This window comes from Cnephaeus nilssonii, assembly GCF_951640355.1.
Source record: "Cnephaeus nilssonii genome assembly, chromosome: 4".
Classification (NCBI taxonomy): Eukaryota; Metazoa; Chordata; class Mammalia; order Chiroptera; family Vespertilionidae; genus Cnephaeus; species Cnephaeus nilssonii.
The window spans coordinates 6,534,769-6,552,005 of NC_137075.1; the positions used below are offsets into that span (position 1 = coordinate 6,534,769).

The window sequence follows — 17,237 nt, forward strand, 5'->3', positions numbered from 1 at the left end:
TCTTGTACTGACATGAAAATACAGGGGGGTGGGGTAACAGCATTGAGCCCACCTGGGGTACAGAACATCCATCCCTTCAGAGTTTTGGGATAGAAACCTGGGTAGTGTCAAAAAAGGGAACACAGAAGGAGTTTAGAATTTCAAAGAAATATGTAAATTCAAGCATGGATATTTGAGAACTGGAATGCTGCTCAGGGTAAATAAACAGGGCTACTTTGCTAGAAGGTCTGGTTCTTTTTGTTTGTTTGTTTTCTTTTGTTGTTGTTGTTTTTGTTAATCCTCATCAGAGGGTATTTTTTCCATTGCTTTTCAAAGAGAGTAGAAGGGAGAGAGGGAGGGAGGGAGGAGAGAGAGAGAGAGAGAGAGAGAGAGAGAGAGAGAGAGAGAGAAAGAGAGAGAGAGAGAGAGAAATCTATTGGTTACCTTGAGACCCTTTGGAGTGTGGGCCAGTGCTCTAACAACTGAGAAACACCAGCCAGGATGAAGACCTGGTTCTTAAACTGGAAAACAAGGGATTCACTCCCTTAGAAGTCACTGTAGAGATCCTGATAAACTTGCTGACACCATTGGCTTTTCCGGTCCCTAGGGTTACCAAATTGTGGGGTTGCCTGAAGCAGAGAGTAGAGTCTGTGGGCAAGAATGCCCAAGGATTAGACAGAAGCTCTATATTGATAGATTCCCAATTCTATCTCCTGCCAAACCCTTCTCTGAGCCAACTTCCTTACTATGCATCTCCTCCTAAATGCTCCACAAACAACCCATGTGGACACTTCTAAGCTAGGGATCATCAGCACCCATCTTCTCCACCAGGGTTTTCTCTTTGGGTGAATGCAACCAAGTAAACCAAGCCAAGAGCTCATCCCTCTTTCTTATTCTCCACCCCCAAACAGTAGCAGTAATGTAAATTCCATTTCCTTGAACATCTGTTTCCTGTAGACAACTCCTGCTCAGCTTTTTTTTTTTTTTTATAAATGAGAAAATGAAGACACACAAAGAAAAGCTAATGTTCTCAACTAATGAGCAAATGAAAATATTTCATCGTCTCTGGAGTAAAAGTTTTAATCATTCTCTCAGTCTGAAGAACTACTTTGCGCACAGGACAAAACTTAATGAACTTGATTTAACATGAGGCATTGCTTCCTTTTAATGGCCAATCCCACAAACCACCTCTATAAAATTACTGGATTTTCATTTCTGAAAGATATGGCACCAGAAACACTTCCTGTAAACTTGAATAATGCCTAAGGCTTTTTTTGGATCAAGTATCCCAGGAGAGGAAGACCAGTTTATAGACATTTAATTGCCTCTCAAATACTGTTTGTGAGATCAAAAGCACTTTAACTTCCTAAAGCACAAAAACAGGAGTAAAACAATCCTATATAATAAGGAGGTAATATGCAAATTGACCATCACTCCAACACACAAGATGGCCGCCCCATGTGGTCAGAGATGGCCACCCCCATGTGGACACAAGATGGCCGGCAGGGGAGGGCAGTTGGGGGCGACCAGGCCGGCAGGGGAAGGCAGTTGAGGGGGACCCAGGCCTTCAGGGGAGGGCAGTTAGGGGCAATCGGGCCAGCAGGGGAGCGGTTAGGCATCAGGGGAGTGGTTAGGGGGTGATCAGGCTGGCAGGTGAGTGGTTAGGGGGTGATCAGGCTGGCAGGCAGGCAAGCAGTTGGGAGCCAGCAGTCTTGGATTGTGAGAGGGTGCAGGCTGGGTTGAGGGAAACACACACACACACACACACACACACACACATGCGTGTGCACGAATTTCATGCACCGGGCCTCTAGTCTTAAACATAAAATAACATAATTTCTTAAACCAAGGTGAAAAACCTCACACACCTTTGCAGATACTTTATTTGACAAGTTACAGACAAAGTTAAGGGGGGGGGTGGGGGGATTGTAGCTGTTGAGTCAACAGCTGACAGAAGTAATCTTAAATGAAGGGAGAAAGAGTTGTGCTTTTGCTTGGCACCACTAGATGGCTTCCTGAGCAGTCTCACGTAGGGTTTATGATATCAATCCAGTTCCACTCAACTGTCATCTTCTATTACAAATCAGCATCTCAAGCCAAACCTTTGCAGTTTGCAGCCTGATCACGTGAAAAGCTAAGAAACAGGACAAGATCAGACACTTGTGGGCAAAAATAAAAATTAGAAATAAGGGGCTGCATCTCAACCCCAAGAGAATGTTAAATTACCTTCTGGACATGAGGCCAGATTGCCTATGATTTCTTCATTATCCCACATCTATCACCCCCTCAGGCATCCAAAGTAACCTAATACAATTCCTAGATCTGCTGCTAAGAGTTCTGAAATCCTGTGCAGAGATAAACAAAAAGGGAGGAGAGTGGAAATGGTCTAGAAATACCAGCAGAACTGGATAAACGTTTGGGTGCTTATAAATATTACATTCTAAGTATAAGCCCAAGAAAGGCCTCTGCTGGTCAGAAAGGATGGGGGAAGAAGGTTGGGAGCATTGCTAAGTATATGGACATCTCTCCCCTCATGCAAATGTCGTATCATCACAAATTCCTGGAGAGAAACCTGTTCAGAGTGATCTGTCACGCCTGGATAATTTCACAGCCCAGGCGACACTTTACCATGACACATGACCATGTCCCTCTCAGGCTTCTTGCACATACACTATCTCATCTGAACTTCCCAGCAAGCCCACCCAGTAAGGCAATCCTGCTATGCCCATCCCGCACTGAGAAAAGTAAAGTTCACAGGAACTGGAGTTGTTTGAACAATGGCACTGGAACAATGACCGTGTGTTAGAACTCTTCCGACAGTTTGGCTGGCTTCTCATGTCATAACTTGGTTTTTAACTTTTTTTTTTTAGCTTCATAGAAAGAAACAGAAACAAAAGATGAAATGCTAGGTGCAGATAAATCAATAAATACTAGTTTGTCAATGTGACTCTATTGATCTGAGATTGTTGCCACAATCTGCTCAGCTAGGGTTCAGGATCTGAAGGAGGGGCTGACGCACAAATGAAATACTTATACAAGAAATATGAATTTAGAAGGCAAGGGGGGCCAGGTGGAGACCTCTATCTGGGAGAGGCACCCTGAAACCTGGCCTTATCCACTTTTTATTCCGTTTTAGATATACATCTTGCCCTCAGTAAAGCATGGCACACAGGTAGCAGACAGACCATCTCTAAGGTCAATAAAGATCAGTAAAGATCAGTAAGGTCCAGCAAACATTTACTTTGAGGCTATTAGGTCAGGAAATTGCTTCGAGCCACCACTATCTCAACACAGCCCTGCTAACGTCCAAGGTCCATGGCCTTCCATGTTCCTTGGTGCACTCTTATGACAGTATTGGGAAAGCGGTGCCTTCCCGCAGATTGTATTTCTCAGCCTATTGATAAAACACATACAGGGGCTGTGTGAAGACCCAGAAGGGTCTCCAGAGGAGGGGGCAAGCAGGGTTGAAGGGAGAGAACTGCCCAATAATGCATGGGTGATAAACCTGGGAGTCTAAGATGGCCAAGGAAGTGAATGGCCAATTGATGTCATGGCCAGGTGAGCACACTCTTTATAATTACTCCCTCTTTTAAACATGTCATCTACTTCTCCATCAGTATTCAGCTTATGAGAAAATTTAGTTACTTCTTTCGGCTCTAATTTCTGCCACTCATATCTCTTTTGGGTAGCACCACAGAGGAAGAGACTTGCTCTATGACTGGCAGGAGGAAGGAAAAAATACATATATGTGTACATATATTTCAAACAGCAAAGAGACATCTGTTCTATTTCTAGGAAATAGTTATCCCACAGCACAACCAAAACACAGCCAGCAGGATTTACAGACGCTGCTACTAAGCCAGCCCCTGGACAAGGGATGCCGAGGTTATGGGTGGGAAGCATTTCCATTGTAGGAAATCCTGGGCAAGTGTGTGCTTGAGAAGCCCAGATGCTCCCTCTCCTCATCTACAAAGCACCATCCTCATCACCATTTCTTACCTGAAACCAAATTTATACTCACAAAATTTGAAATAGGTTCTCATAGTAGATTGCAACATACTACAAAAAAAAAAAAGACTCATATTTATTAATTCTCTAAATAATATTTTTTTGGCAAAACATCAGCATAATATCATTGATTCTCATAATCATTTTTTTGTGTGTGTTTGTCTCAGCAGGCAGCCAGCTGCGGTAGTGTGGATTCAGCATGGATGCCACCAGTGGGTTCCTGCCATTGCTGGACCACCTGAGGATCCACCTGAACACTAATCTGGGAAAATTTCTGAATTAAAGTTCCTGGTTTGACCAATGTCACCCCAATCAATTTAATAAATAACCTATATAATAAAGAGGTAATATGCAAATTGACCCTCACGCCCTCACAAGATGGCTGCCTACGACCAGGCCAGCAGGGGGGTTAGTGAGGGACAACCAAACGACTGAACAGCAGGTTGCATGGAGTGACCAGGCTGGCAGGGGGGGCAGTGAGGGGTCACTAGGCCGGTGGGGTAGGGGGGTAGTTAGGAGCAACCAGGCCAGCAGAGAGGGGGCAGTTGGGGGCAACCTGCACAGCAGCGGGGAGCAGCTAGGGGCAATCAGGCTGGCACACAGAGGCAGTGAAGGGTGACCAGGCTGACAGGGGGGTTAGTGAGGGTTGACCAAACAACTGAACAAGCAGGCTGCATGGGGCAACCAGGCCAGCAGAGGGGTTAGTGAGGGATGACCAAACAACTGAAAAGCAGGCTGTGTGGGGTGACCAGGCCGGCAAGGGGGGTCAGTTGGGGGCGAACAGGCCAGCAGGGGAGGCAGTTAGGGGCGACTAGGTCGGCAGAGGGTGGTAGTTGGGGGCAATTAGGCTGGCAGGTGGGACAGTTGGGGGTGACCTGGCCAGCAGCAGGGGGCAGTTGGGAGCGATCAGGCCAGCACACAGAGGCAGTGAGGGGTAATCAGGTCAGCGGGGGGGTTGGGCAGTTAGGGCCAACCAGGCAGGCAGGCAGGTGAGCAATTAGGAGCCAATGGTCCACTATTGTGAGAGGGATGTCCAATCGGCCTAAACCAGCAGTCGGACATCCCCCAAGGGGTCCCGGATTGGAAAGGGTGCAGGCTGGACTGAGGAGACTCCCTCCCCTCCCCCCGCCATGCACAAATTTTGTGCACCGGGCCTCTAGTTAAAAAATAAAATGAAAAAATTAATAACTTTAAAAAGATTTTAAAATTAAAGTTCCTGGAAAGATAGACTTAGATCATTCCTAATGAGCCTTTCATACTGTGCAAAGACCAACGAGTGAAACTAAGACACATACACACTTAAACCAAGATTCTTTCATTTTTTTAAACTAAATTTATTGGGGTGATATTGGTAAACATGATCATATAGGTTTTAGGTGTGGGTTTCTATGTTACAAAATTTGTATATTGCACCATGTGCCCACCACCCAAAGTCAAAGCCTTTATTTTCTGAATCATATACATATAGGAAACAATCTCTAAGTGCAAGAGATGTGGATTCTAGGCTTAATTCAGTCAGTTATCTTCAAGCTTGTCACATCATCCTCTCTCTTCTATCCAGCCCCAATGCATCCAAGAACCTGAGCTAAGATCTTTTCTTTAGCTTTCCCTTCCCTGAGACCAGTGTGTTGCTCATTAAGGATTTACTAAATGCCTCTTATGGAACAGGTGCCCAGAAAATGGTTGTTGCCTGAGACAAATACTGGCTAGCTGTTGGCCAGACTTTTCCTCCTTCTTTCTGAGCCTCTGGAGCAGTCAGGACTTAGTTCTCACTAGAGAATGTGCCAGAAGAGCTGGTGCACTTTCCAGGCCTGACCTACGGCACTGGACTTGTCCCTGCCACAGCAACTTGGTTTGTGGGTAGAAGATGATGGAGCCACAGGATGGGAGGAACCCTGAGACACGACCCAGAGGAAAGCCGCCCATCAATCAGGAACACTCACTTTGTACTTTATGAAACTTCTGTGTTACAGCAGCTACAATTACCTTAATTTGCCACAGCCCTGCCTTAGGTAAATGGTGATTCAGTAACTCTCTGGAGTAGGGACACAAACTCATGAACCATCTTTCATTTATCCAGTATGCCAAAGATGCAGAGAAGCACATTAAAATCTGGAAAAGGAAGATTGATAGTCACATGATTTTCTACTTTTTTTTCCCTTTTACATACAGTCTAAGATTTTTCCCTCTCCTTACATATCTAGAAAAATATCTCTAAAGGCTTCAAAACCTAAGTTACAAAACTAGGTGTCCTATGTGACAGCAAACAAAAGAAGAGGGTTTCTTCCATCTGTATTTTCCTATAGTCAATTCACAGTCATACTAACACAACCATTTAGGCTCCAGAACACCGTGTCAGCAAGCTTGCTCTTCACAGGATGGGGTCACATCAGATGACCCTAGTGTCTGTCCACTAAGTCTTCTGCCATCATTCAATAAGGCATGAAGTCAGTAAATTGTCTTCAGCCCCCTCCAACTTTGCATGGGATCCCCATCTCTTCCATGGCAGCTCTTCCCAGAACACACTTCCCAGGCCTCTCTTGTTCTGTCCATCTCCATCTTACCAAAACCTGTGCTTAGGCAATTAGCAGGATGGAAGGACCTAGAGAATTAACCCCTATTAGGTTAAAATGAATGACAGCTGCACATCTCATTGATGGATTTCTAAACTTGTAGAGTACTAAGGAACCATCCTGTTTGGGTCCCTTTCACCCAGAAAAGGAAATAGACTCAGAAGAATGAAGTGACCTGCTAAGTAATGATGGACATGGGATAAGAACCCAGAGTCCTACTCTTGGCTCCTTACCTCTCTCCTTCCCTCTTACACCCATTGCTATGAATACTATGTATATTTTTCCATGGAACAAACTCAAGTCTCTGATTGTTTGATAGAGGGATTGTGGGCATCAGCAGAGTGGACAAAGCAACCCCTGACCAGTGCCACTCAAATAAAATCACACTTGTTTGTAAATCCAAACCTAAGCATAGACTCCAATAGGAGAAGGACACAGAGATGCTCTGCCCAGTTTTCACTCAGGCCCTGGGCAAGAAAAAAACCCACCTCAGCATTTGCCACCTTCCTTTCACAGCTATTATCCAGGTACCTTGACTGGGTGCGCACCACCAAAATTGAGTTGATTCCATCAATCAACATTATCAATGCTAACATTGAGGTGAGGTGTTTGAGGGGCCTGTGGAGCTTACTTTTAAAATAGTAATAAAGCTCTGTGTCACAGCTATGTGAGGATGAAGACCATTTTCAACAGACTGTTGACATTCCAGAAAATGTGGACATCACTCTGAAGGGACATACAGTTGTGAAGCGCCCCAGGTACTTCAATCACATCAATATAGAACTCAATCTCCTTGGAAAGAAAGAGAAGAGGCTCTAGGTTGAAAACAGTGGGGAAATAGAAAGGAACTGGCCACTGTTCCCACCATCTGCAGTCATGTACAGACATGATCAAGGTGTTACACTGGCCTTTCTTTACAAGATGAGGACTGTATACATTCAATTCTCCATCAGCATTTTTATTCAGGAGAACTAGAGGCCCGGTGCATGAAATTCATGCACAGGGAGAGTGTGTCCCTCAGCCCAGCCTGCACCCTCTCCAATCTGGGACCCCTCGAGGGATGTCCGACTGCCCTCTCACAATCCAGGACTGCTGGCTCCCAACCACTCGCCTGCCTGCCTGCCTGCCTGATTGCCCCTAACTGCTTCTGCCTGCCAGCCTGATCACCCCTAACCACTCCCCTGCCAGCCTGATCAACGCCTAACTCCTCCCCTGCCGGCCCGATTGCCCCTAACTGCCCTCCCCTGCCGGCCTGATCACCCCCAACTGCCCTCCCCTGCAGGCCTGATTGCCCCCAACTGCCCTCCCCTGCAGGCCTGGTCCCTCCCAACTTCCCTCCTCTGCTGGCCATCTTGTGGTGGCCATCTTGTGTCCACATGGGGGCAGCCATCTTTGACCACATGGGGGCTGCCATCTTGTGTGTTGGAGTGATGGTCAATTTGCATATTACTCTTTTATTATATAGGATGGTTCTCTTATTGAAATCAGAAATTTCTTAAGTGAATAATACAGCCCTAGGTTTCAGATGAGGTCAGGTATTGCTAGTTCAGTATCTCAAGCCCAGAAAGATGAGTTAATTCCTGAAGAAAATGACAGTGAACTTGTATTAAATTCAGCTTCTTTGATTCAGCAAGTCACAACAGTTAAAAACAAGGACATCAGCCCTGGCCAGTTTTACTCAGTGCTTAGAGCCTAGGCCTGCAGTCTGAAGGGTCACAGGTCTGATTCTGGTCAAGGGCACGTACCTGGGTTGCAGGCTCAATCCCTGCCCAGTCAGGGCAGGTGGGGGTGGCAATCAATCAATGTGTCTCTCTCACATTGATGTCTCCCTCCCTCTCTTCCATTCTTTCTTTAAAAATCAATGGAAAAAATATCCTTGGGTGAGGATTAACTAAAAACAATAAGGATATAAGAAAATGTTAGATGGTATTTATGTTTCTGAAAAAGGAACAGCTCAGCAGGCTGATGAATAAGATCTGTGTCTGGCTATAGAAACAGCAATATCACCTCGGGTTTAGTGGTGATATTATAAGATGCAATAAGATCATGTATTAATTTTGGGGGTGGGGGAATAGTAATGAAGCCCTAGAGAATCCTTATATCTCTAAGACTACACCCACCCTTGGGAAGTCCACCAGAATTGCATGCTATAAGAGACAAAAATCAGATTTGCCCCTGAATCGTTTAGGAATATCAGACTCAAAAAACAGATTGATTTGTATGTGCAGAAGTGACCTAAGTATTGAAGAAAAGGGTCTGAGTCATGGCTCAGTTTTCAATAAATTGAGGAGAAAGAGAGAGAGAGAGAGATTGATTTACTGCATATATTAAATATAGGCACATTCATTGGTTTTTATGCCAAAACCAATTTTGGATGATTTTTTTTTTCAGTTCTAACCAATTGCTTTCATAGCCTGTAGATATAGTGAGTAGGATATTATTCTCCATCTTGGCAGATATTTCATTGTCAAAGTCTTCTTTAGAACAGTTAAGTGTCCATTGATTTCATAGGTACATTTGTTTGCCTTTTTTATTATTTGAATGGTGAGCGTAATTTGTCTTCCTCGGCCATTTTGTGTTTGAGGACCAGAGGATATTTGTAAATTCCGGAAGCATAACAGATGGCTTCTCCTCTCTTGGTGAAAGTGAGCAGGTTTGTCCTGCCCCACAGTAGCTCTTTCTGCTGCACTGCATCTTCCCATCAGGCAATTAAAGGCAGCACTAAAACTCTGACAGAGTCACACAAACCGGAGCAATGCAGAGAAGTGCAGTAAGGAGCTTGTGCCCATTGCACGAGCAGAGGCAGCTCTTTCTAGTGCACACACAGAAAGCCGGGGCAGGAACTGTGAAACCACAGCATTCCCTCTGCTTCTCATCTGCCGCACGGGAGCATGGAGACTCAGCACAACCTGAAGGTGCAACTCTCCTCTAAAGGACATAGACGAAACCCAACCTAGAAACGTGGGACAGCACAAGGGCCGCTCATCAACAGTGCAAGTGGGCCCTCTAGTCATCGAGGACAACCACTCAGAGATGCAGAACAAACCAGCAAGTCAGGGCCAACCCACATTCTGTGCACCTTCCATCTGCATGCTACAACCATCAGCATTACCCCTAAAGACTCCAACTAGTCATGTTTTCTGCATTTGTCATTTGTCTCCTATAACAATGAAGCATGAAGTGGGATATCATAAGCAATCACCATTAATTTTATTAAAGGGGTTTGGAGGAGTTAAACTAATGTGTCTCTAATGTGATGCCATGCTTAAGGTGCCTCTTTTATCCAAGCAGAAAAACAAACGAAAAGAAAAAACATGAAAAACAAATAAAAAGAAAAAAGGCTCATAACAATTCACTGGAAAACAGTAATGAACTCTGTGAATGTAAAAGAACTTGCTTCCCTAAAGCACCTACTATGATAAAGAATAAGACAACAAACCAGTCAGAGTGTAGCATAATCCCTAAGCCACCTGACACTTCCCAATTCATCATTTTAGCTTCTAGTCCACATTTGAATGCAAGGGTTTCTTTCAGCAGACAGGGTTATCCAAATTAAATCAGCAGTACAAGTCTGTGAGTGTCCCAGGAAGTCCTTGTCACAGGCCAGCTGGCCTTCCTGCCCGTTGATAGTCTCCAGGGACATAAAGATTTCCCACGTGCCAAGGTGATATTAGGGCTCGAGTCTTCTTTCAGTCAGGGCGCTGCCTGGCCGCCCTTTTCACACCCACTCAGACCTTCTGGTCCCCAGGAGAGGGGCGCTCCCAGCGCCAGCCTGGCGGGCTGAGGGTTGCCACGGGCTGGACGGGCGGTGCTGGGCCAGCAGACGGTGGGGCTTTGAGGGATGCTCACTTCCGGCGTCCTGGGGGGCCTCTGGGCGGGACCTGACCCCAGGCTCTGTGCACGCCCTGGAGAGCTTGTCGCTGGCAAAGGACAGCCCCTCACTCTCATCCTCCTCTGGAAGCTCCATCCGCCCCGACACAACCCACTGACCACTGGGGCTGTGGGCACCCTGCCCTCTGGCCCACAGGCCTGAGTGTGCTAGCGACCCCCTTTCCTCCCCCGGCCTATCCAGCACCACGGGATCCGGCCTCCCTTCCCGGGGGCCCTGGGCGGGTCCCGGCCCCCTCAGCGTCCTCCTGCCCAAGCTACAGAGCAGGTCAGCCACACTGAGCAGCACAGACAGCGCGCTGAGGGCCCAGAGGAAGAGCATCAGCGTGGACTTCTCCGTGGGCCGAGAGACGTAGCAATCCACCGCGCCAGAGCAGGGAGCGTGGGCGCAGGAAAATCTGCTGGGGACCGAGAATCCGAAGAGGAGGTAATGCAAGGCCCCGAACGCTGTCTCTGCCAGGGTCCGAAGACAGAGGTGCACGATGTAGCCGCAGGAAAAGTCTGGCACCGCTAGGCTGCGCCCCGCCCTGCAGGGCACAGGGCAGTGCCTGTCCCTGGGGCTCAGGTCTGCGAGGTCCTGGCTCCCTGGACCGCCCTCTGGCCCCCAGGGTCCGCAGGCGGCGAGCTCAGCGCCTTTGTGCAGCACATAGACACTGAAGACCGCGGAAGGGAGGAGGACAGACACGCTTTGGACCAGCCAGAAGCGCAGGTGGGACACCGGGGAGAAGACATCATAGCAGACATTGGCGCACCCTGGCTGCAGGGTGTTGCACACAAACCTCTCCTGCTCATCCTGGTAAACGGGGGACCCAGCCACAATGATCACCACCATCCTCAGCAGGATCATGAAGATAAGCCAGATCTTCCCTGGAAAAGAGAAGGGCACCAACATGGAAACAATGATGTTTAAATATGTCCTGGGGCTGAGAGTGAAGTGTGAGGTCCAAAAGCATGCATTTTAGTCACAGCAACAGTATCACCTAGTTTGCATGTGACAAATATTTATCGAGCACTTATAATGTGTCAGACACTGTGTGAACTACTTGTTTGTAAAATGTATTGAAATTAGCAGATGTTAAAGAAGTGTAATTACAGAAAATGTTTCATTTGACTCTGCTAGTTCAGACTTTTGGTAATTTCTCCTGGACTGAAAGTTCTAGAAAGAAAGTTGAGCTGAGAAAATGAATGATGCAAATAAGATCTTACTTTTTTAGAAGATTAAACTTCTTAAAGGATGTTAGTGCATTCCTGTAACTGTGTAGAGCAAATACAATAAGTCTTTATTTATGACTTTATTTATAAGACCCGGTGCATGAAAATTCATGCACTGGAGGGGGGGGGTGCCTCAGCCCGGCCTGCCCCCTCTCACAGTCTGGGATCCCTCAGGGGCGGGAGGCAACCCAGCAATCAGGGGAAGACGATGCCCCCATCACACCTCTGCTGCTGCCACTGCCGGCAGCACAAGCCTTGGCTGGCCCTGGTTACTTGAGCCTCGGGCAGCCCTGGGCGGCTGGGGGGCTAAGTGTGGGTCCGGCTGCACCGTGCACCTGCCACTGCTCCCCCCCCTCCCCGGGCGGGGCTGAAAGGACAGGGAGACTCTGGCGAGGCTGAGGGGATTGGGCGCTGCCATCTTGTGGCTATGGGCGCTGCCATCTTTGTGATGGTGTGATGGTCAATTTGCATATTTCCTCTTTATTAGATAGGATAATGGTCCACAAGGCCTTCGTTTAGTAACAGGACTTGTATTTATTTTTTTAAATACATATTTTATTGATTTGAGAGAGAGAGGAAGGGAAGGGGAGAAAGAAACATCAATCAGCTGCCTCCTGCATGCCCCCTACTGAGCATGGAGCTGCAACGTGGACATGTGCCCTGACCAGGAATTGAACCAGCTTTTGGCTTATGAGACAAGGCTCAATCCACTGAGCAACACCAGCCAGGCAACAGGGTTTGTACTTAATGTTGCTTTATGGCCCTTGGGATCAAATTCTTTAAACCCTGTCTGGGTGACTCCATTGGTTGGAGTGTGTCCAGTACACCAAAAGGTGGGAGGTTCAATTCCTGGTCAGGGCACATACCAAGATTGCAGGTTCCATCCCGACTCAGGGCACGTTTATGGGTGGCAACCGATCTATGTTTCTTTTTCTCTTTCCCACTCTCTAAAAATCAATAAACGTGTCCTCCCGTGAGGATTAATAAAAACATTCTTTAAGAATATTCAATTTTTCAGAATTTTCAGTAATTTAGAATTCCTTTTCCCCTATTTCAGTTATTATAATTAATGAGGTTTGTCTTTTTTCAACTTACCATGAATAAATATGGCCAACCTGGGGAATCAAAATAACTTCAAAAGTCTTCTTTTCATGTCATGAGTCAACTATTTTGAAACATGTTTAAGACTCAGTGAAAATAATTTGTAAATACTTTGTTTTGTGATGAGATACAGAAAACATCACCTGATAGAAAAACAAAACTCTATTATAAATGAAGGCAGTTAAATAATATTATTATGTGATAAAGTTATTGACTCAAACTTTTAAAGGCCAATGATTTTGTTTCAATTATACAAAATAATGAGTAAGAAAAATATCAATGACTAATCCTTTTCTCAATCCTTTTTTCTAGGACACCCATACCTCTCTAAAAATGTGTCTTATCTGTACTAAATTCAGAAGTCCTTATTGTTTTTTTGTTTGTTTGTTTGTTTAAAAAATAACTAAAATTGGGATTTGGTTTAAAGCACAAAAGAAATTGCTATTCTTTACAAATTAAGCTTCAAGATTAAACTCTAAAATGATGAACAAGAATAAAGCATAACTGAGGCATTAATTTATCTTTAACTTTTACTTATTGTGCCTTTTCCTGGTAATGCAGCCAGAGAAGTGTCACCCCTTTCACCTGCTCAGGCTTTAGATGCAGCCCCAGAGTATCAGCAAGAAGAGGCCCCAGGAGAGAAAAACACTCATTCCTTAAATGATAGAGGAACCATGGTGAAATCAGGAGCTTGAACCCACAGCCCCCTTTTGCTCCAGCAGTGCACAGGCCTTTGCACTTCGTGTTGGTGTGGGTGTGGAAAAGCAATAAAAAAAAAAAAAAAAAAAAAAAAAAAAACAGAATAAGAGCTTTGGGGGTGTTTCCTGTACTCACCCACAATAGTCACATTGCAGTTTAACGTGATGATGAGGAACCCAAGCAAGTCCAAACGGTCCATGCTTCCAGAATGTTGAAGACTCAAGGCTGCCGGGGATGTCAGAAGATTGTTGTCTCCAAGGAGGTGGGAAATCTTTGGAGAAATAAATGTATGTTAGCTACAAAAGAGTTAAAAAATGAAAGCTATAAATATGAAAGGAAAGATTTGAGCCCAGGAGCAAGAGGTCAGTTTTTCTGTCTCCTAGTTGAGTCGGGCCCCCGAGCTGTTTGCCTCTAAGGCACAGTGTTCCTGACAACTGCAGGGACCAGAAGACTGCAGGAGTCATCTCTCGTGTGGGCTATTCTTACCCTCTTGGGACATTCCAGGCCCTTAGTAGTGCTCACGTGTCTCCACCAGAACAGACAAAGGCTTTAGGATATACTGTATAATAGAAGTGACTACATTTAGCCCAAGAAAGAAAAGTTCTGTTAACTAGCCAAGTAAATTCTCTATGGAAAAGGGTGTTTTCTCCTTGAAAACATTTCCACACCATCTCACCTATTAAAGAAACACTAAAATGTTCATGTTTTGTCTTTTCCATGAAGCATAACTCATTATAACTCGAAAAACTCTTGTCCTCATTCTCAATTCCTGGCAGGGTTGGGGAACATCTAGCCTGAGAAATCATTTGATCTGGCCCTGCCAAGGCATTAGGGGTATTAATTAAATGTTTGACCGAATATAGCAGGCTAATTTTTAAGTTAATAATTTTGTATGGCTTGAGAATGATGTTATAAATATCCAAATGGCACATGCTTTGACACTCTCCATCACTGATGGTCTGGTGCCTCGATGCAACATTCTTGGTGAAGAGGCACTTAACTTCTTAGTCTGAGTTGGCACTGAAACTTTTTCAGTTGGCTGAGGCATTATGGGGATTTCCTGACTGGAACTGACTGCTTCAGTTTCAGGCTCTGGTTCTTCGTATTTTGGTTCCACACTTTGATTACGTCACTCTTTCTTTGCTCTTGGTTCCTGAGTGACCGTGAGCTGCTCATTGCTGGTAGAGGAGATACTGGATTCTGCCTCCTCCTCCCCAAGTGCCTCATTCTTAGACTTCCAAAATCTTCCTTTCACAAAGGAAATGCTGATGCAGTTCCTGCTCATCACAGGCCTTTCCCCCATCCACACTGTGTTATACATGCAGCCAATAGACACTGACTGTGATGTCCTGTGTGTTTTCAGAAGGAATCCAAGCCCTTTGATGGTGGTGACCAAAGAAGCAGACGTCAACCTGATTGTCCTCCTTCTGAATGATCTTGGCTGGCCAGAATCCAAAACCTTTTATCTTAGCCCAAACCAGTTCATGATTAGGTATACAAGGATAGCAGAACCAATTGTCAGGACCAGCATTTGATAAATAGAAGCAGTTCTCACAAAGCTGTAGCTCATCCATCTCATGACAGGTGGCTTAAAACAGAATCCTTGCTATGTCAGGTTGCTCTCTGTTTGCTCCATAGAAATTCACTGTGTTGTGGAGAAGTAGCTGACCATCAACTTTGAACTCTTCATAACTTCTGTATTTCCCTTCATTCACTTTCTCTGGTATGGGGGGCATCCACCGCCGAGTGCACCAGCCTCCAGTACATCGGGTGTTTGCTGTCCTTCCCCTCTTTATTGAGGTCCATAGCCTTCTCCTTCATGCAGGAAACAATGAACCTCAGGTATGTGCTCATCTCTTGTTTGTTTGTATTTTTCTTCTTGATGGTCCTGCAAAACAGGCACTGCCAGTGACTACTGCTCTATCTAAGCCTGTACTCATCAGACAAAAACTTGGAATGATACACACGAAAACACAGATCACATATCAATACCTCTCCAGGCAAATGGTATTCAAAACAACACCAGTCATGGTATTCTGTCTCCCAATTTCATCCCCTGGCAACCAATATCCTTCTTGTTCAATACCAGCTTTTGAACCTTTGCATCCCACAGTGAGACTTCCAACAATAAGACCATCTTTCCCAGCCAAGCTCAGCTGACGGGTGGTCTCTTTTGGATGCATACGATGGATTTCACCTATACAGAGTGGTTATGATATGCAAATGAGATTATAGAAGTGAAAATTATTATCAAACATAAAGAATTACACTAGTGTAAGTGACTGGTGCATCTCAAAGTCTGCAACTGCATTCCCGCCCTTGTTCTTCCTCTTTGCTTCCACACATCGTCTGAACAGACAAAGCTGCCTGTTCCCTTCCCATCTTTACCCCTCGTGCTCTTTCTTCCCTAAGTCCACCCTGACACATACTTGGTAGTACCACAATGTTGGCAATTTGCTTCTGGTTCTGTATACTCTCAATGGCTGCCCCAAAATGCTGGACAGCTTTTGTATCTGCCTGTCATCTCCTGTTAACGTGCCATGGCCTGTTAACTGCTTGGGTCTCCTTGTGTAGGCGGCGTTGCTCACAGGCCGGTGTGTGAGCTGGCGGCTGCTCCAGGCTGCCACCTGCACCTCTGCCCGCCCCTGGGCTTTATTCTCATTTTCTTTTGTATTTCTCAGCCCCGTCTAGCCCAGGGCTTCTTCCATTGCATCAGCTACATAAATGTCTGCTAAATGTGTAATAAAATATCACTGTCTAGGCCTCCTGACATCAACCATAGTTTAATCAAAATCTTATTGTGGCTGTCACCTTTATATCTGGAAAGAACCCATCCTTCAAGGCTGAGGGTAGAAATTGTAAACTTTAAAAGGAATGATTTCAATTTGCCATTCTTTATATTCCTATCTTTTCTTAATTTCTGATATATTCTTGACTTTAGTAATATCCCTAGGAAGATTCCCAGAAGAGGAGTACAACGAAGTCGCTTTCATCTTTATTCACATGATGATTCAATCCATTGACAACATTTTGACCCTTAAAAAGAATAGCAGTTTTGATTTAAGTCAAATGTTTCAACATGAGAAATAAAATTTACAGAAGTTGTAGCTAAACATATGTAACAGTCATATGTTTCAAGCATAAAATAAAGGAAAATATCTTTGTGGCCTGATAGACTATTCATGGAATTGGCTTAAAAATTGAAACACTAGGAAAGCAATTATTGAGTTTTGCTGTGTGATATGAATAGCCTGTTTTTGGATATGAAGTCAATTAGAATTTTGTGACCTTGAATAAATCACTAGAGCTCTTCATGCCGTGGTTTTCTCACCAGTAAAGTAGAAAACAAATGTGTCCTTCACCTATTCAGAGTGGTTGTGTTATGCAAATGAGATTATAGAAATAAAAATTGTTTTCAAATATAATGTATTACACAATGTCAGTGACTGGTGCATCTCAGGGTCCACTCCTCTCTATACCACCCTTGGTCTTTCTCTTTGCTTCTGCACATCTTCTGAACAAACAAGGCTGCCTCTTCCCTTCCCATCTTTACCACTTTTGCTCTTTCTTCTCTAAGTCCACTCTGTCCCCAATCTTTGTCTTTTGTCCTCTTTCTCTATTTTGCCTCTCTTTCTCATGCTAGGAGACATTTTTGCTTTGCTTAGGTTTGATATCCTAACCTATATAACAGTATCCTAAATCAATAGGGAATGTCATGTGTGTGTCTATGGAGTGTATAAAAGATTTGGGGAAGTATTGTGATCAACCCAATGGAAA

The 17,237-nt window shown here is 45.0% G+C and overlaps 1 protein-coding gene and 1 pseudogene across 2 annotated transcripts; both read right to left on the reverse strand.

Annotated features, from left to right (window-relative positions):
• Window positions 1-10,278: 10,278 nt before the first annotated feature.
• Window positions 10,279-13,659, reverse strand: GJD4 (gap junction protein delta 4; the record flags this gene model as incomplete). Its single annotated transcript, XM_079769506.1, has 2 exons — window positions 10,279-11,315; window positions 13,596-13,659. 2 exons carry the CDS (start codon window positions 13,657-13,659, stop codon window positions 10,279-10,281), a joined length of 1,101 nt encoding a protein of 366 aa, XP_079625632.1.
• Window positions 13,660-13,968: 309 nt separating this feature from the next.
• On the reverse strand, window positions 13,969-15,643 carry LOC307097522 (zinc finger MYND domain-containing protein 11-like; annotated as a pseudogene). The gene is made up of 4 exons: window positions 15,453-15,643; window positions 15,176-15,348; window positions 14,315-15,048; window positions 13,969-14,019 (listed from the first exon to the last, which is right to left on the reverse strand). The product of its transcript is annotated as a zinc finger MYND domain-containing protein 11-like (transcript).
• Window positions 15,644-17,237: the final 1,594 nt, after the last annotated feature.